Genomic DNA, 20,534 nt, shown 5'->3' with positions numbered 1-20,534 from the left:
TTAATATTTTAGTACACTTGGAATTTCTTTGTTTGATGGCTATAGAGATGCATATTTGAGCAGAAGCCCTGAATTTGGTCAAAAATTACATCCGTTTTTAAATTGTTTATTTAATTTGTGATACTGTTCTTAATATTGCCTTCACTCACTGTTTTCTAAGTCATGTCTGGTTGAATACTTGTTACTTTGTCAGGCACATCTCTACCTTGTGATGTTTATGAAGTAAATTTGTAATTGACCTAGATGTCTAGTATGGAAGTAAGGAAAAAGTAAATATTACATGAGCAGAGAAAACTGTCAGAGCTATGCTAAATGCTTTACTGCTAATGAAATCAAGAGATCTGTGTATTGACAGTATTGTCTTTCTGTGTCTCTTTATGTTTTTCAGTATTTCTTCCTTCTTATTCTTCTGTTTGCTGCACAAATCACACTTGGAGTACTGGTATACACGCAGTTAGGAATGGTAAGTACCTAAGTACTGGTATACACTCAGGCATGGTAAGTACCTAAGTACTGGTTTACACTCAGTTAGGCATGGTAAGTACCTAAGTACTGGTATACACTCAGTTAGGCATGGTAAGTACCTAAGTACTGGTATACACTCAGTTAGGCATGGTAAGTACCAAAGTACTGGTATACACAGTTAGGCATGGTAAGTACCTAAGTACTGATATACACTCAGTTAGGCATGGTAAGTACCAAAGTACTGGTATACACAGTTAGGCATGGTAAATACCTAAGTACTGGTATACACTCAGTTAGGCATGGTAAGTACCTAAGTTCTGGTATACACTCAGTTAGGCATGTTAAGTACCTAAGTACTGGTATACACTCAGTTAGGCATGGGGAGTACCTAAAATCCAGCCTTGATCTAAAAGATTTGTACATGGAACTGCTTTGCATGTTTTTATGCTTTTTTAGTGTTGATGATGTTTGGAGGTGATGGCTGAATTACCCTTATAATCTGTCTCATCCATGTCATCAAAAATGATTTTTGAAATGGGAGTTATTTTACAATATCCTGACAGTTTCCTTACATGCAACATTGTGAACATCTCTGTCGAAAGGCACTCAGCTACTCCCAAGTGACCCCCCCCCCCCATCTGCTAGGGCATCACTGGACAGCCATGCAGTCAGAAATGTGTTTTGTGCATATACTGGCACAGGCAGGCATTTGTATACTGGCCACAGGGTACAAGTTAAGAAGGTGTGCCTGCCAGAGAAGCGAATTTTTATTAATGTCATTTATTAGTTGAGCTATTATTTAATTTTTGCTGTCAAAGAAATACTGCAATAAGGAAGAGTATTGATAGGAACTCAGATGTACTAAATAAGGTATAACTAAAGCTGAAAACCATGGTTTGCTGTTATCCATTGTATTATCACCTGATCCGGCACCTGAACAGACCTGTTAGGAACATGTCCAGCTGTGGTTTCTGGCCTCCAGAATGCATTTTAATACTCATTGCTACACCATAATTTATTCATATTTCATTCATCCTGTACTGGCTTGTGTATTTTAAGATTCTTTTATGTTCCCATTTTGCTTCTCTAGTGAATTGTTGATGTTTATACTCAACAAGGACTCAAGTCACTGAGTTAATTTGGTCGACATTCAACCCCCCACTACAATTAAAGGCAAGTGTAAGCAAGTACCCCCCACACCTCTAGACATATGTATAACAACTTTATGAATATACAAATATGAAGAATGGAGAAATTTCCAGAAACAGAGGAATCACCACTGACGCACACTTAGAAGCACCATCAACAGTGATTTCCCATGGAAAACAGTGAATGAGTAGGTTCAGACATCAGGGGCTTGAGATTAGCAAGTCAAGTCTTCATGCATTTGGGACTTGAAGTATAGAGAAGCCCATATTTCACCTTCTTGTTATTATTTCTGTTTTTTTTTTTCAAGAAACACAAAATGCATATAAAAGAGCAGTTTTCTTATTTATAATATGCTGCTCCCATGAGAAAAAGGCACTGGTGACTGTTTAGCCTGCTAATTTATGTGTCTGAACTACGTTTTTACTGAAAATGTTAATGGAAATAATGGCAAATTGTAAGTCTGCCTGATGAATTAGAAGCAGTTTAAGGCTGACAGATTAGGTGGCTAACGTGTTGTTATCTGTGAAAATGACATTCACTTTCATTGACTCAAGACATGGCTTCTTGATTGGTTCTTTTGGTGGACACATAACTGCAAAGCTTACTGCAGCATTTACATTCAGACTAGCAGCCCTCAGCTCTAAGTCCATTTTCAATGACAGACATACCAGATTTTTCTAGAAAAAGAATGAAAATACTAACTAAATACTGACTGGCCAGAGGTCACATGGACAAAGTTCTTTTAATCAATAGTTAACCTGGAATTAGTGAGGCAGTGTGTAGTGAGAGACACTTAGTTTGAAACTGCTGTGGTGATCTCCTTTATTTGTAATAAACTGCTAGTATTAAAGATGATGCATCTGATCTTTAAAGGTACAGACATATTAACTCTATACATAATCTGCCTTGGTACCCTTACCACTAAGTGTCTGCCACATGTTAAACTGCACTGCTTAAGTGTATTTCACGTAATGCTGACAGAAAACAGTTGTCAAATATGTAAAAACTGGAAAGACACAATCTACAGGATTATAACATAATCCAAACTGCCTCCTCCTCTATTGAATCGTGGCTAACCAACGCACAACTTTTACTCAATCCCAGCAAAATAAAACTCCTTTTGTTTACACCTAAACTACCTTTGGATTTTAAGATTTATTCCATAAATAATTCTGAAATTGAAATAGTTTCTCATGCTAAATTACTAGGAGTAACAACAGAGTAACAATAGACAATACACTTTCCTTCGATCTCCATATATACAGTACAATAAAGAATACAACCTACAAACTAGAGAAACACTACCATCATAAGAACTTCATGAATATGTCCACCAAAACAATACTTGCCACAACCTGCCTGCTTCCCTCACCACTATATGGTGCTGCTATCTTAACCAATCTTCAGGCTTCACTAAAAAAATAAGCTCGAAACTTGTTACAATAAAATAGCAAAATTTGCAATAAGTGCCTCCTACTCCATGCATTAAAATGGCTTGAATTTCCCTTACTACTAAACTACCTCCAACTAACCTTTGCACATCAAATTATCTATCAACCAAACAAATATCCATCACTAAAGTCGGTTCTCCAAACATATACACCTGCAAGGGCTCTTCTTCCTGAAGATAAACAATTATTAACACTATATAGGCCCCACAGAAACACAGGTGAATGTCTCTACTCCTACTACGTGACTAAACTATGTCAAGGAATTTAAATTTAAATTAAAAGAACACCTTCTTACGACCTGAATCTGCCCATGCTCCAAACCCAGCTAATGAATACTACCTTAGCCCTCCCCTTCTACACTTACCACTCACCTTTATCACCCCCCATATTCCCCCTCTACACTTATACTTTCATTACTTTAACCACACTCGTTATATCCCTCTCCCACTACCCCATCTACCGCCACCACTTCTCTGTTTTTTTTTTCACTTTTTCAACCATACCAATTTTTGCTTTTACTTTCTCCCCATTTTCCACTACTCTTACCCCACTACCCACTCTTACCTACACTTCTCCCTCCTATAACTCAATCCCTTTTACTACTCTATATCCCTTTCTACTCACCTATTCACCCATCCCTCCTCCTTCCAAACCTTCTTTCCATCCTCTACCTCCCTGCTCTTCATGCTCTTCTAACTCAATATACAACCTCCTTCCTGTTCTTCCTTTCACAACAACCTGACCTTTCAGCTTCCCATTAACATTTTTCATATAACCTTAACTTTTATCTCTTTTCCATGACTATTCTTTATACACAACATTTCTCTCAAATTCCTCCTCTTTGTAACTTCTACCTTGAACCTTGAATCTCTTTCAATATACACCGTACAGTATCCACTTTCTCCCCACATACTAAACTTCTCCAACTATAATTTCATGTAATTCTTTTATGTAGAATGTCTGTATATTCGATGTTTTCTTGAGACAAATGTAGGTATGGGGCCCTTTGATCTCTTCCATGTACTATCAATTTTATGTGCTATTCCGTGATGTTAATTTTTGTAAATATTATTGCATTCCCCTATGTTACTTATTTAAATGTTTCTTTCTCTTAAGTTATGCTGTATAACTGATTATAGAACTGTATTATTCTTGTAAACAGAGCTTTTCTCTCTGGGCCTCCACTGAAAATGGGCTTAACACCCAGTCGGACTTTCCCAGTTACCAAATGTCAAATAAATAAATGAATAAAATAAATAAATACATAAAATAAATCAATAAATAAATAAATTATTTTTGAACATTTCTAGGGTCTTTTATGTAAATAACTATTATTGTTGTCACTCTTTCGACCTTAATGGTTATATCTTCTTATGAGTCAAGTGGTCATATTTCTCACCATTTAATAAAACTAGCATGACGAAGTATGCTTGATAAAATTACCTTACTGTGCCTTGCCGAATACATTGGCCATTTGTTTTCTGCCATAGTTCTGTCTCAAACCTTTTTTGTTCCACACAGAGTACAGACACTAGTAGTGTGTTTTATAACTTTAATAAATGAGCATGAGAAGCTGAACTGGAAAAATATAAAATTTGCTTATAGTTCCTGGCATAAAGACAGGCGTGTGTTTTTTAAGGAAGTTAGCTGCAGATGGTGATAATTTTAGTAATTGTGAGCTTAATTTAAGATTTTGTCTGAAAGGCCACAATAAAAATGCTGGTTGAATGAGTGCTTGGCTTCTGTTCTTGCTGTGTCACCAGCATCTTTGCTGGTTTTGAAATTTATTCAACTTGTTTGGTGTATGAGAAGAAAAGGAATACAGCACTGCTGTGTTACAGTGTAATAAAAATGGTATGTCAGCATAAGCACTGATTTTCACAGCAGACTTCTTCCATAAATACTATAAGTAAGTTCAGGTTCTACAGGACAGTCCATATTAACTAAGCTATGTAATCTGAAGAAACTGTGCAATAAGGTTTAGTTCTTACAGTTGAAGTAACACTTGCCACAATCTTCATTAAGCAGTAAAGAGCTCTAGAATGCTCTGATTGACACTTAACTAAACACAAGGACACAGTGGTTTTACCAGAAACATGTCTGTCATTGCTCACACCAGTAAAGCTTAAAAACAGAATTAATCAGCAGATAAAAACTTGTTGGCCTGTCTTATCTGCCCACTGTCTTGCCTAATGATCACGCTTGTTCTTCTTTTGGCTTTTCCCAGTTAGAGGTCGCCACAACGGAACTCCGGTCCACTAATGATTGGCAGTAGATTTTTACAGTGCTGAGGTGCCAGCCCAATGCCCAACCTTCAACGAAAGCATGCCCATTTACACATGTCTTTCGAACACCATTCAACCACAGGGTGGACATGCAGACTCCACATAGAAGGCGCTGCAGCTGGGAATCGAACGGGAGAACCTCTTGCTGTGAGGCGACAATGCTATCACTGTACCACCACGGCATAAATTTGATACCATAACATTCTTTCTGCAATAACCCAGGCACTGAAATACCCCCTCCCCCATACGACAACTGTGTGGACATGTCATTTGACTCCTTTGTTTTTTACCGTTACATTCTTGAAGAGTTTTTTTTGCAAGCCATTTTATTAGTTTGAACTGAGAAATTTCAAACTTTTTTTGTTTATAATGTATTTCTCTTTGCTATATGTTTTTTTTTTTTTGGTCTTTTTGTGACATTCCTCAGATTCTGATTTCTGTGGCTAAAGCCCACACACTTATTGAGCCTCAAGGTAGGACTGTTGGTTCTATGCAACAGCAGAGTGTACTTTAAGTAGCCTCTTAATGCAGAGCAACTAGAGAACAGCTAGTAAATGTGTGGACATTTTGACAGTGCACAGCTGGTGACTGTACAAGTCAGAATCAGGACTGCAAAACTGAGCTGTTTGTAGCCATAGCTCATTTTGCTGAACAACCATACAACATGTGAACTACTTTCATGTCTTTCTCACAGTCCTAATTGCTGCATGATTTCCTTTATGGTTTTGAGGGCTCATTTTGCTTCTATTTCTCTGTGATGCAGAACTTCAATAGTGTAATAAGTGTATGTAGGTAAACCGCATGCTCTGCATAACATTTTTCTTTATTATTTTTATTTATTTGTTAATTGAGCAAGCCCACTGGACACAAGCATCCTTTTTCAGGGACCACCTGAGACCACTGTGTGGTTTTGCGAATTGTTGATAGTCACAGACTTTGTAGATGGAACACAAAGGAATCGTACTCAGGACTACATTATGAAGTTCATTAACAGCTCATACCTTAATCCTCTGAACTAAACTGCCAGACTTCTGTTGTAAATGAATGAAAACTTGGTGAATGACAGTACCACTGCATCAGATATTTCTCCTAACAGGTATTTAAACAAATTCTGGATGGCCATGAATATTGCCGAGACTTTTGCTTTCCTTGAAGCAATGTTGATTATGCCAGCTAGGTTTCATAATCCTAGCTGAACTTGTTGCAGTCACTATGGATTGCATTGGTTCATTTAGTCACAGTGTCCTATGGGAATCATAGGAATCATTTGGAAATACAGCACTGTTTGACTAGAAGCCATGCATGCCTTGCCAATAAAAGACTCAGGCTATACCACCACTTTCAAAGAAAGTAAGGCTTATAAATCCCAGAATACATTTCAGGGTAGCCATTCAGTTGTTAGTGCCATGTTTGAAGGCTGGCAGGGGATCATTCTGTTTCATGTGACAATGGATCTATTCCAGAACAAGGGAAGGCACTGGGTAAGCAACCTACCCCTCCATATAGATGTATTAAGTCCCTGGTGAAGGTTTTGGTCTCTTGTTCTAGTGTTGATTCTTCTTCTCCTGATTGTGGTCTCTTGTTCTAGTGTTGATCCTTCTTCTCCTGATTGTGGTCTCTTGTTCTAGTGTTGATTCTTCTTCTCCTAATTGTGGTCTCTTGTTCTAGTGTTGATTCTTCTTCTCCTGATTGTGGTCTCTTGTTCTAGTGTTGATTCTTCTTCTCCTGATTGTGGTCTCTTGTTCTAGTGTTGATTCTTCTTCTCCTTTTGGCTTTTCTCAGTTAGGGGTCACCACAGCAGAACATCAGTCTGCAGAATGATTGGCAGTGGAGTTTTATTATGTCACATTGCTGGCCCGTCGCCCAGTCTCACACCTAAAGCCAATTTAGCGTGTCCAATCCACCTGCAGCATGCCTTGGAAAGATAAGAGGAGACCGGAGCACCTGGAGGAAACCGACGCAAACACAGGGAGGACATGCAGACTCCACACAGAAGGCACCAAGCCAAGAATTGAACCAGAGGACCTCTTGCTGTGAGGTGACAGTGCTAACCACTGCACCATTGTGCCACCCCATTCTAGTGTTGATACACTGTTTAATTTACTCAGAAAAAGAAGGTCACAGATAATAAGATCCCTGAGGGAGTGGTAAACAAGGTATCCCCTCAGGAGCCTATATGACATAGAATAAAAGGAAAAATTCTAGCCTGCCCTGTTAATTAAGATTTTTGAGACCCACAATCCTTTTCATTAGGAGCCTCTGCTGTCTTTTATGTTTTTTAATATTTATAGTTTGATATGTGTCTGACCAGGGCAGAGTACAAAGGAACCGTAGCTTCCTTGGTTTTAGATGAAAAGCCCTTGGTGATTAGTTGTGAGATTTAGAAGGATTTTCTAACTTTGGTTGCTACATGATGATCAAAGCAGAGGAAGCCATTGACCCAGGTGCCCGATTCCCTGATAACTGTTTCACTAGATAGTGAGGTGTTAATGATGTAGTAGTTCTTATCAATTTGTTATTTTCTGAAGCAGATGATACTGCCTTTCTTAGTGTTTAGTTGAAGGCCTTTTTGGTGCACCAGGAGTTGACTCTTGTTAATTAGTTTTGAAGGGTGTTACTAGCATTAGTTGAGCTAGCAACTACACCCAACTTACAATTATCTGCAAACTTAGTTCAACCAGAGATCTTTGGTGTCAGTATTGTTGTCAGAGAAGTAGATACCATAAATGGGGGGACCAAACACAAAACCTTGAGAGATACCCCTTGTCACTTTTTCCCTAACTGAGGAGGCATTCACTAACCTTGACAACATGTATTCTGTCCTTGAGACAGTTTACAATCCATATTACTACATAGGGATCAGTTTTAAAGGCCATAAGCTTGTTTACAATCCCGTCATGTGGTATGGTATCAGACACCATTGTGAGATCCAAGTAGGCAACCTGTGATTGATGTCCACTTCCTGCATTACTCTTTGAAAGAAGCCTATGACATTAAGCTGGCAAAACCTGTCTTTAAAAAATCCAAATTGTTGCAGGTCAAGGCTGATTAAATTTTTGATTTATGAGATCAGTGAAGATGTGCTCCATGACTTTGCAGACAAAACTTGTAAGGCTAATGGATCTTTAGTTATTTGAGTCAGTAGTGGTGCCACCCTTATGGAGGGTCTTCACCATTACAGTATGTCATGACTTGGCAGCGTAGCTTGTAGCCAGGCTTAAGTTGAACAATGTAAGGAGAGGATCGGTGAGGGCACAGCTGACACTGTTTATTAGACAACCCAGTATACTGTTGGGACCCATGGATGAAGTGTTTTTGGTCTTTTAGAGTGCTTTAAGGAGGTCATCATTTGAGATGAGGGAAGTGACTCAGTGATATCTGGAATGGAGATGATAGTTTCAGGGGTGAAGATCTCAGCAAACTTGTTTACTGATACTTTAGCAATATCTTATGGATTTGAGTGGGAGGCGCCATTAAAAATAAGTTCAGAACAGTGATATAGGTTCACAGGTTCATAGGTTGGCACTAGTCTATCGGCCATAGGGCCTATACAAGCCTAGCCAAAGAATTCACCAGATATTTCTTCCCACAATATTTACTTCCCTGGACCCCTGTCTAGCAGGGCGACTGACATGATCCCCAGGGTGAATTTCCTATCTCACATCCAATCGTCAAGGTTCCTTTTGAAGAGGGCCAAGGAGGTGCTCTGCTTGACATGTATGGGCAGTCTATTCCAGAGTATGGGGAGTCTCTGGGTCAGGAACCCATCCCTCCAGCATGTTTTGTTCATTGTGATGACAAGGTTTAGATCCCTGGAGCTTGTGGCTCTGAAGGATTGGGATTTCTTTAAGTGGAGCATGTCCAACAGCTCAGGGTTTGACATGGCCTTGTATGTTAAGCAGAGATCGCCTCTGAGTAGACGATATGCCACAGAGTAGAGCTGGAGTTTTTTTAGACGGTCAGCATAGCGCATCTGCTTTAGGCCTGTGATTCTTTTAGTGAGGTATTTCTGCTGCCTTTCCAGCTGATGCAGATGTCTTCTGAGGTACATATCAAACAAGGCATTGTACTCTATAATGGGTCTAATGAGGAATGAGTACAGTGGGACAATGACCTCCTTTTTTCTGGATGAAAAGCCCTTAGTGATGAGGTGTGCCACATAGAAGGATTTCCTGACTGTTGTGGCGATGTGGTTATCGAAGGTGAGACCACTGTCCACCTGTGTCCCTAAGTCTCTCATTACACTTTCAGTGTTTAGAGTACTGCCACCTATGTGGTAATTCATGGGTACATGGTTTTTCCCAAAGGGGATAACTATACATTTCTTGGCATTAAGCTTGAGCCCATGGCTCTGGCACCAAGCATCTGTTTCTGTAAGGTCCTTTTGTAGAATATCCACATCATTTGGGGATTCAATAATGGCTCCCAGTTTGCAGTCATCTGCAAACTTTGTTAGCCAGAGTCCCTTAGTGTTGGCCTGTACTTCAGAGAAGTAGATGCCAAACAAGAGTGGTCCCAGGACTGAACCCTGAGGTACTCCACTTGTCACTTGTCTGGAGCTGGAATTGGAGTCGGCTACTCTTACAGTCTGAGTTCTGTTTAGTAAGCCAGTTGGCAATCCATCGAGTGACATAGGGCTTTATGCCCAGCTTAGTAAATTTATCTATGATTCCAGTGGGGAATGGTGTTGAAGGCCTTGGCTAGGTCCAGATAGGCTGTGTGGACCGTCTTACCCTTGGCCACAGCTCTGGAGACTGATTCAAAGAAGTTAGTCAGGTTCAGGAGACATGATCGGCCCTTCACGAACCCAAACTGGGTGGGGTCCAGTGTTTGAATGTTGCCAATGTCTTTGTTTATAAGTTCCATGATAATGCGTTCCATGCCCTTGCAGATCAGGCTCATCCGACTGATGGGATGGTAGTTCCCGGGATCCAAGATGGATCCCCCCTTGTGGAGTGGGATAACTGTAGCTGTGTGCCACTCAGTGGGCATGAAGCCTGAGGTGAGGCTATGATTAAACATGACACTTAGATGAGGTGCCAGTTCATTTTGTAGTTCATGTAGTACACAGCCAGGGATGTCATCTGGTCTGATGGATGCTGTATTCTTAGCTTTGGAGAGTGTGGTTTCTATGTGTGTGGCCGTGATTACCGGAATTTGGCAGTCTTTTGGTATTGAGAAGGGCCCTTTAGGGGGTGAGAGGGGGGTGAAGTGGGCACTAATCGATCTGCCAGGATATTGGCAATATCCTTGGGATCAGTATATTTAATGTCATTCTGTTGTAGCTCACAGCAGATCTGAGCATTGCCATTTAGATTCTTGACATAACTGTAGAGTTCCTTGTGGTTGTCTTTGGAATCTTTGGCAATTTTATTTTCGTAACTAGCTTTGGAGGATTTTATGAGGGATCTCAGCTTCTTACTGAGGCTGGTAAGGGAGTTTTTTTGCATCCTGGGATTTTGATATGAATTCTTCTTTACTTTTCTAACATAGCTAATGAAGGACTTATAATGTCATTTGTCTCAGAAGCTAGCCTAAATTCATAGGAAGATTTGCTGGTCATAATATCTGCCTTCAGTTTCTTAGTGAGGTCTTTTTGTATTCTCTTCATGTTGATTGGTTCTGAATTAGCAAGATAATCTCAACAGTTTCTTTCTTATGTTATAAAGTTTGTTTCCATCTTCTGACTGACAGGGTGTTTTTTTTATTGAATTTATCTCTGTATTTGCTTCTGCTGTGGACTGCACTATTGTTACATTTATCTGAGTGAGCAAATAGAGCCTTGGCATAGGTGGCTTTCTGTCATGGCTCCATTATGGGGTTTGTATGCTGGGATTCTAGCTAGTTTGATCTAGGTAATTCACTTTTACTCAGTCTAGGAATCACTGTGCTTTCCCAACATCTGAAAGTATAAGCACTCTAGCCTATGGAGGGGTTGCTGAAGTCAACGAGTATTAAAGATCCATATCTTGCAGGGATATTTTTAAGGATAGTTAATGAATGTTCATGGTCTTGCTGGGACATAGAAAGAGATCAATAAAAAGCTGTAACTTGAAAGTCTGGCTTTCCCAATGTGAGCTTTAATTCTGTGAGCACACTCGGGAATCTCTGGGTATCACTTTGGAAGGAATAAAATATTTGAGGAACACTGACCCTCCTCTGCAGTTAACATCAGGCTTAAAGGTGCGATAAACACAGAACACCAGCATACAGGGGTGCTCTTCTTACACTGTCATGCTTTTAAAAATGGCTCCTTTTAAAGTGAGCAGTTGTGGTGCTTTTTGAGTATGTTTGCACAGTGTGCAGTTTTCCATTAGTTGATGTTCATGCCATGGACCTCCATAGTCCATTTCTAAAAAAAGCATGAGAAGAAAGAAACGATTCCAGTATGATAAGAAACCAACTGTTCAAGGATCTGGTTATATGTTTAGACTAATTTCCCTCAAGAAAGTCAGTTTTAGTTTTTTCCATAGACTGGGGGGGAAGTGATGGAGAAAGCTAATTTAAACTCAGATCTGCCTGTAAACTCAAATCTTACTGACAGTTTTGAAAATAAAAACAGTGAAAAACTTCTTTGTACTAGTAAGAAGGTGAAATGATAAACCGGTATATTACTCAGTATGTTTCCTTTTTCACAGCTGTGAGCCCTCGATCCTATTAAATATTGCAGGTGAAGCCATGCACAGCATACAACTGTTGTAAGTCAAACGGTATGTAAATAGGTACACAGACACTAAGGCTCCTATGGTTTGTGGAAGCTGCTGGCTGGTAATTAAAACCTGCATTTTTTCAAGAATAATGATGGGATCCATTCAGTGATAGCAGATGGCATTAGTGCTATAAGCAATTAAAGCACCACAAGGGGAGAGCAAGACAAACAATGGCACAATACTTTGCACTCGTGTTAATTTTCTTCTTTAGATTATTAGTTTAGATTGAGAATTGCTAATCATGCATCCATTAAATGAAATAGTAGCAGTGTAGCAAACAGTCATTGGGGGTGGCATAACAGTTATGATCTTAACCTCATAGATGCAAGGTTTAGGGTTTGCTTCTTAGCTCTGCATATTGGCTTATAATAATCTGTAAAATACTAGCCAGGTATTTACTTGTGTTGTGTTTCAAAAACCTTGAAGCGCAGGCAGAGATGATCCATAAAGTGATAATCTAGTAGGTAAAGTATGTGTAGCATAGTTGAGCACAGATGAAATGACAATTTAGTCATCACAAAATTTTACACCACTCCTTGTAAACAAAAGAGATTACTTTTAATATTAGTATCCAATGCAGTACAAACCATGAACTTTGTGTTGTACTAACTTGTGTGTTAAAATCATCTTTATGGTGGTTTTGTAGTTGAAAGGTAAAACTACTGTTGGGAAAAACCACATATCTGAGTCTACACTCCTTGCTGGTCTAGTGACACTGATAACTCCATGGAAGGGGGGGGGGGGTCCTGGTTAAATTCCCCAAATAAGGGTTAGTGTTTTCTTTCCCTGTATAGTTGTTAATATTTTTAACATTAGGACTGCTGTTATTTCTTTCTGTTTTTAGTGTTGTAAGATTTTAGCTTCTTTTTGTTTCAGGTTTCAAGATAAAATAGAAGTTTATGAACTTTATGCTATAAAAACATCAATTAGGTAAACAAAACACCAGAAATTTGAGTGAACATTTGCCCACTACAGCACCATGGGCATCATGCCTCTGAATTCAGGGCTGTTTGTTCTTCCTCTGGAGCTGATCCAAAGACGCTCACAGTGTTAGCATTAGCCTCCTGACTTTGATTATGTTTACAGTGTAAAAGTAAAGTGAAAAAGCCCGTAATGAGGAAACCATGACTCAAAGACTCACAGTGTTAGCATTAGCCTCCTGACTTTGATTATGTTTACAGTGTAAAAGTAAAGTGAAAAAGCCCGTAATGAGGAAAACATGAGTCAGTGTTGTAATGTTTCTTTTTTTATCTCATGAATCATTATTGGATTTTATTACTTCCTTCTTTCCGGTTGCTAAAATCAAATTCACATAAGAATCAGCTGTTAATGAGTGCACTAGTATACTATTTTAATTACAGTTTCACATAAAATCATAGGATCATAGGAAGTTACTAGGCTAGACCCTTACAAGCCTTGCCAAGAATTTAGCCCATGTTCTGACAAGTCAGCACCCGATCTACTGTAAATGTGGCAAGTTGAGTTTTTTTTTTCTTTATCAAACTATCATTTATTTTTACATATTTATTTTCATATTTATTTTAGATAGGTGGGCTGGGCCTAGAGTATCCATTTTCAAAAACAAATGTTACAAAAAAATAGTAAAAAAAAAAAAAAAAGGATAATGTAACATTCAGAGGAAATTCACAGTCCAATTATGCAGAGAAGCATAATTTATGGATTATTAGTTATAACAATAAATTCTTGGCAGGTGAAACATTTTGAACTTTAGGGAGTACACACTTAAAGGGTGAACAGAAATGAGATATTACAGTGAGAAGTGAGAGTGTGTATTTACAATAGCACTGATCCTGTTAGATTATAAATATAATACTGGCATATTATTAATATAATACAATTAGGTAATTATGAAATGAGTAGAGAAGTGCATGTTTTGTCACGGTTGGTGTCTGGAAGTGTAAAACAGTTGAGTTAGAAAGTGTGGTTGACAGAGGTTACGTAGGTGACATAATTACTAGATTTCTGGAGTCATTTCAGGTTGTGTGCATTATGGGTGTGTGCAACAGAGTGTTATAGATTGCAAACCTAAGGCAGAAATAAGAGCATTCTAAGAAAAGGCCTTTTTGAATGCTGGGAGGGGTGTTTTGTTTTGGAGAGGTTGAGACCTATAACAGAGAAAACATTATTAGTCAGTGGTGTAGTACTGAGGCAAGAGATAAATGAAAATTGTTAAAAAGGTCTTATATATGTTTCAGTTTGTCTACTAATATAGGGAGTGGCTAAGATGTAGCGGTTTAAATCTGAGTACGCCAAGGATGCACTGCGACCAAAAGTTATTTGGCAGGAAATTAGTTCTGTTTTGCAATATGCAGTGGTGCACGATTTTTACGATACATTTATAGAATGATAAACTGTTTTCTTGAGGCAAATTTGCAGGTTTCTGAAGTTGTATTGCTTTCACTAATTTATTGGTATTATTGTTTCAGTGTAGCTGTCATTGTTTTACTTACGTTTACTTATGTTTTTACTTTTCTTTTCCTAAGCATTCCTTCCGTCTTTTTTCCTCTGTGCTTCCTGGCCATCAAGCTCCCTCCTTTCAGTCTGGAGCATGTTTGATTCCCTACCACTGGGTAGTCCCAAGCACAGAGGCAAGACCCAACCAAAGGGGCCATCATGAAGATGCAGCCATGGAGGTGGCTTGTACCCTTACCCACATATCCTAATGTAGGCTATAAAGGCATATCTGATGGCTCTAACCCCTCTGTGATTGACTAATTTGGAAGCTCACATCACCACAAGAGTGTACTATGCCTTCCTCGTGCACACTCATACACACACACACACACACACACACACACACACACACACACACACACACACACACACACACACACACACACACACACACACACACACACACACACACACACACACACACACACACACACACACACACACACACACTCTGACAAAACCTACAATTACATGCTTCGGAGCACCTACCCAATGCCCACTGATCTTGGTCTTGCCTACACACCTGTAGCTGCTGTTGGTGATAACAGACTGGGAGATCCATTTTCCTCCAGGATGCATTAGCTGACATTGCCTGCTCACCCAGTCCTCCACCATTCTGCTCTTCCAGCACTCAAGCTGCTACTCAAACTTGGGTCATCTGTTGTAATCATGGCTTTGTCTTCTGATAACATGGAGCCAAACTTTCTAAGTTTTTATTTTCACTAATCCTTTTTGCTAATATTTATGCTCTACTCTGGACGTATTTACATAATTTATGTTCTCCAGTATATGACTGTTAGTTTCAATATTATTCATATATAATTATTTCTGTTATGGTATAATTTCATCCATGTCTTAATTGTTTACCTGCTTTATGTTCATCAATGCATAATGGCTATTGTTTCTTTGTGGTGCTCTCTGGATACCTCGGCTGATCCTGAAATAGATCTAAATGGATCAGTGCCCTAATGTAGTTAATAAATATAAAGAAACACATTAGAGTTGCTTGAAAGTTATGGAATCAAACCTCCAGTTCCTCATACTGAATGATGTGTAAGGCAGAGTTTAAAGTTTTGAATTCATAGGTTCATAGTTTTATAGGTATTTACTACGCTAACAGCCATAAGGGTCTTTTTAAGCTTAGCCATGCATCCCAAATCTCTGACAAGCTTTGATACCCTTGATAAATGAAGCAGGGGCTTGGGAGATGAAACATTTACAAGCTAGGACCTGGGAGATGAAACATTTACAAGCTAGGACCTGGGAGATGAACCATTTACAGTCAACTGTGTCCATTAAAGACATAGGTGCCAAACCAGGGTTGAATTTCCTGTTCCCCATCCAGTTATCCAGGTTGCACTTGAATTGAGTTAGGGAGGAACTCTGCTTGACATGGATGGGGAGCCTGTTCCAGAGATGGGGTAATCTCTGGGATACATACCTGTCTCTCCAGCAGGTCCTGTTTATATCACAGGCAAGGTTTAAGTCTTTACACTGGGTAATTCTGGTGCTGTTTGTTTTGCAGATATACAGTAGGTCCATCAGAATGGGGTCTGACAATGCCCTGTATGTCCAGCATAGATCTCCCCTCAAAAGCCTGTAGGATATAGAATACAGGGATAAGGCCTTGAGGTGGTCTGCATAGGACATTTTACTTAAGTCCTGTATTCTTTTAGTGAGGAACCCCTGTGGATGTTCCAGTTGTTGGATATGCCTGGTTAGGATAACAAAGGAGGAATTGTACCAATGAAAGGTCTGATGAATGCCGAATATAGTGGAACAATAACTTCCTTGGACCTAGATGTCATACCTTTGTTTATAAGTTGTGCAACATAGAATGATTTCCTCACTAATGTAGACACGTGATGGTCAAAGGCTAGATTACTATCTGTGTGTGTCCCTAAGTCCCTGACTACAGGGTCAACTCTAAGGGGTGTATTCTCAATATGATAGTTACCAGGGATGGATGGCTTCCCGAAGGATACTATTATGCATTTCTTGGCATTTAGTTTTCGTCCATTACTCTGACACCAGTTGTTTGTCTGTGTCAGCCCCTCCTGGAAAACATTGTATCAGTGTGAGATTCAGTGAGAGCTCCTAATTTGCAATCATCTGCTAATTTAGTCAGCCAGAGACCACTGACATTGGCCTTGACTTAAGGGAAGTAAATGCCACAAAGGAGCAGTCCAAGGACTGATCCCTGAGGGACTTCACTTGTGACTGGCCTCTTTGTAGAGGTGGACTCCCCAATTCAAACTTTCTCTGCCCCCTCTGTGAGCCAGTTGGCTATCCACCGGGTGACATACAAGTTTGTACCTAACCTCTTGAGTTTGTCAACAATGCCAGAGTGGGGTATTGTGTCAAATGCCTTAGCCAGGTCAAGATAGGCAATGTTAACCATTTTGCCCTCACCCATTGCTTTGGTGACCTTCTCAAAGCAATCCACCAGGTTGGGTAGGCATGATCTGCCCTTGATGATACCAAACTGAGTTGGGTCCAGTGTCTTGAGGTTTACTATATCGCTATTGATCATTTCCATTAACATTTTTTCCATGGTTTTACATATAAGACTAGTGAGACTTATGGGTCTGTAATTTCCAGGGTCTGTAGATGGCCCACCTTTGTGCAGAGGGATGACTGTCACTGTTCTCCATTCATGAGGCATGAAACCTGTTTGGAGGCTATAGTTTAATAGCAGTTCTAGAGGCTCTGATAGCTCATGTTTCATGCTGTTTAGAAGGCATCCTGGGATATTGTCTGGGCCCATTCTATAATTTGCAGTGGGAAAAAGCACTCTAAGTGAAACAAACTGCAAACATCCATTTTGCTTGTTTTCCCTCCTCTTCATACTTTACGTTTTCCTACAAAGCATCTATTTTCTTCCGATAAACAATCTCTAAACAGAGTGCCTCCATAGAAAGTAATTGAGTTGAATCTGGTTGAAATGACCATGTGTGAAACTGAAGTGACTGAAATATATACCTAGTATAAAACATCCATTTTGTTGTTTTCCCTCTTTTGCATACGTTATCTTTTCCTACAAAGCATCCATTTTCTTCTAATAAACAGGCTCTAAATGGACTGCCTGCATAGAAACTAATTGAGATGAATGTAGCTGAAATGGCTGTGTGTGAAACTGAAGTGACTGAAATATACCAATGCATTGCTTAGTATGACCGTATGTAGAGGCTAGCCATAAATGTAAATGTGTCTGGCTGGGAATACAGATTTTTGGATGATGAAGAATTGCCATGATGTAGACTACAGATCCTATTTTTTGAAGGAGGATCGTGTCTTTTTGCTCAATGTACAGATGTAGTGCTGCATGGAGGCAGAGCAATGTGCATTATATTTTACGTTCCTGATATACTGGGTGGAAGTCATAGTTTTTTTTTTTTGACTGGCCGAGTTTCAGTCAGTATGGTTTTTTTGAAGTGCTTTTTTTTTGCAATTCCATTTTGCTCAGTGATAAATGTGTTTTCCTTTCATGACACTGCTGCTTTTGGTAACCAGCTTTTTCATCCTGGCCAAAGCCAGAGTGTTGAGGAGAGGGCACTATTCATCATACACAGACAGTAGTGCACATACTAACGTTCTTACCAGGACTTAGAAAATGTGCAAACCGTTCTTCTTTACATCATCATACACAGACAGTGGTACCTGTACTAACGTTCTTATCAGGACTTACAAAAGTACAAACCCTACTTCTTCATATCATCATACACAGGCAGTGGTACATGTACTAACGTTCTTATCAGGACTTACAAAAGTGCAAACCCTACTTCATATCATCATACACAGTCAGTGGTACATGTACTAATGTATTTATCAGGACTTACAAAAGTGTAAACCCTACTTCTTCATATCATCATACACAGACAGTGGTACATGTACTAACGTTATTATCAGGACTTACAAAAGTGCAAACCCTACTTCATATCATCATACACAGACAGTGGTATATGTACTAACTTTCTTATGAGGACTTAAAAACATGTAAACCCTACTTCTTCATATCATCATACACAGACAGTGGTGCATGTACTAACGTTCTTATCAGGACTGACAAAAGTGCAAACCCTACTTCATATCATCATACACAGACAGTGGTACATGTACTAACGTTCTTATTAGGACTTACAAACATGCAAACCCTACTTCTTCATATCATCATACACAGTCAGTGGTACATGTACTAACGTTCTTATCAGGACTTACAAATGTGCAAAGCCTTCTTCTTCATAACATCATACACAGACAGTGGTACCTGTACTAACGTTCTTATCAGGACTTACAAAAGTGCAAACCCTACTTCATATCATTATACACAGACAGTGGTAGATGTACTAACATTCTTATCAGGACTTACAAACGTGCAAAACCTACTTCTTCATATGATCATACACAGGCAGTGGTACCTATACTAACGTTCTTATCAGGACTTAAAAAAGTGCAAACCCTACTTCTTCATATCATCATACACAGACAGTGGTACATGTACTAACGTTCTTATCAGGACTTACAAACGTGCAAACCCTACTTCATATCATCATACACAGTCAGTGGTACATGTACTAACGTTCTTATCAGGACTTACAAATGTGCAAAGCCTACTTCTTCATAACATCATACACAGACAGTGGTACATGTACTAACGTTCTTATCAGGACTTACAAAAGTGCAAACCCTACTTCATATCATCATACACAGTCAGTGGTACATGTACTAATGTATTTATCAGGACTTACAAAAGTGTAAACCCTACTTCTTCATATCATCATACACAGACAGTGGTACATGTACTAACGTTATTATCAGGACTTACAAAAGTGCAAACCCTACTTCATATCATCATACACAGACAGTGGTATATGTACTAACTTTCTTATGAGGACTTAAAAACATGTAAACCCTACTTCTTCATATCATCATACACAGACAGTGGTGCATGTACTAACGTTCTTATCAGGACTGACAAAAGTGCAAACCCTACTTCATATCATCATACACAGACAGTGGTACATGTACTAACGTTCTTATTAGGACTTACAAACATGCAAACCCTACTTCTTCATATCATCATACACAGTCAGTGGTACATGTACTAACGTTCTTATCAGGACTTACAAATGTGCAAAGCCTTCTTCTTCATAACATCATACACAGACAGTGGTGCCTGTACTAACGTTCTTATCAGGACTTACAAAAGTGCAAACCCTACTTCATATCATTATACACAGACAGTGGTAGATGTACTAACATTCTTATCAGGACTTACAAACGTGCAAAACCTACTTCTTCATATGATCATACACAGGCAGTGGTACCTATACTAACGTTCTTATCAGGACTTAAAAAAGTGCAAACCCTACTTCTTCATATCATCATACACAGACAGTGGTACATGTACTAACGTTCTTATCAGGACTTACAAATGTGCAAACCCTACTTCATATCATCATACACAGTCAGTGGTACATGTACTAACGTTCTTATCAGGACTTACAAATGTGCAAAGCCTACTTCTTCATAACATCATACACAGACAGTGGTACATGTACTAACGTTCTTATCAGGACTTACAAAAGTGCAAACCCTACTTCATATCATTATACACAGACAGTGGTACATGTACTAACATTCTTATCAGGACCTACAAACGTGCAAACCCTACTTCTTCAATAAGGTGCTGACTGCCCAAGTACTTTTTGAACTAGATTATACAGACAGTCTAGTGTTAGAAAGGTAAGGATTCCACTGGTGCTTGCAGAAGGGGCACACAACCTATCTGCTCTGCATCTGTCTGAACCAGTTATGTACTTCTGAATGTGGTCAGGATTGTAGTCAGAAACATTCATTGTACCTCGAGTTGTTTCAAAAGCTTCAACTCTCAGAATTCTCACAGAAAAGCTGAAAGCAGTCAATCTGACCTTTGACCCAGATATCACACTGACACATCACAGATTCAGGAAGAACACTCTACCAGGAAGTAGAACTGA

General features: G+C 39.2%; 1 protein-coding gene across 1 annotated transcript in view; it reads left to right on the top strand.

Moving 5' to 3' along the window:
- The window catches only part of LOC122791655 (leukocyte antigen CD37-like), a 748,166-nt gene that overhangs the window by 503,316 nt on the left and 224,316 nt on the right, over positions 1-20,534 (top strand). The window contains exon 5 of the mRNA XM_044059471.1: positions 389-463. Within this exon, the coding sequence (XP_043915406.1) occupies positions 389-463 (75 nt within the window). The remainder of the gene's footprint in view (positions 1-388; positions 464-20,534) is intronic.

The sequence above is a fragment of the Protopterus annectens genome, chromosome 17.part0, assembly GCF_019279795.1.
Source record: "Protopterus annectens isolate FY-2018-M chromosome 17.part0, PAN1.0, whole genome shotgun sequence".
Classification (NCBI taxonomy): domain Eukaryota; kingdom Metazoa; phylum Chordata; order Ceratodontiformes; family Protopteridae; genus Protopterus; species Protopterus annectens.
Note: the sequence above shows the minus strand (reverse complement) of the source record. Positions and strands in the feature narration are given on the sequence as shown.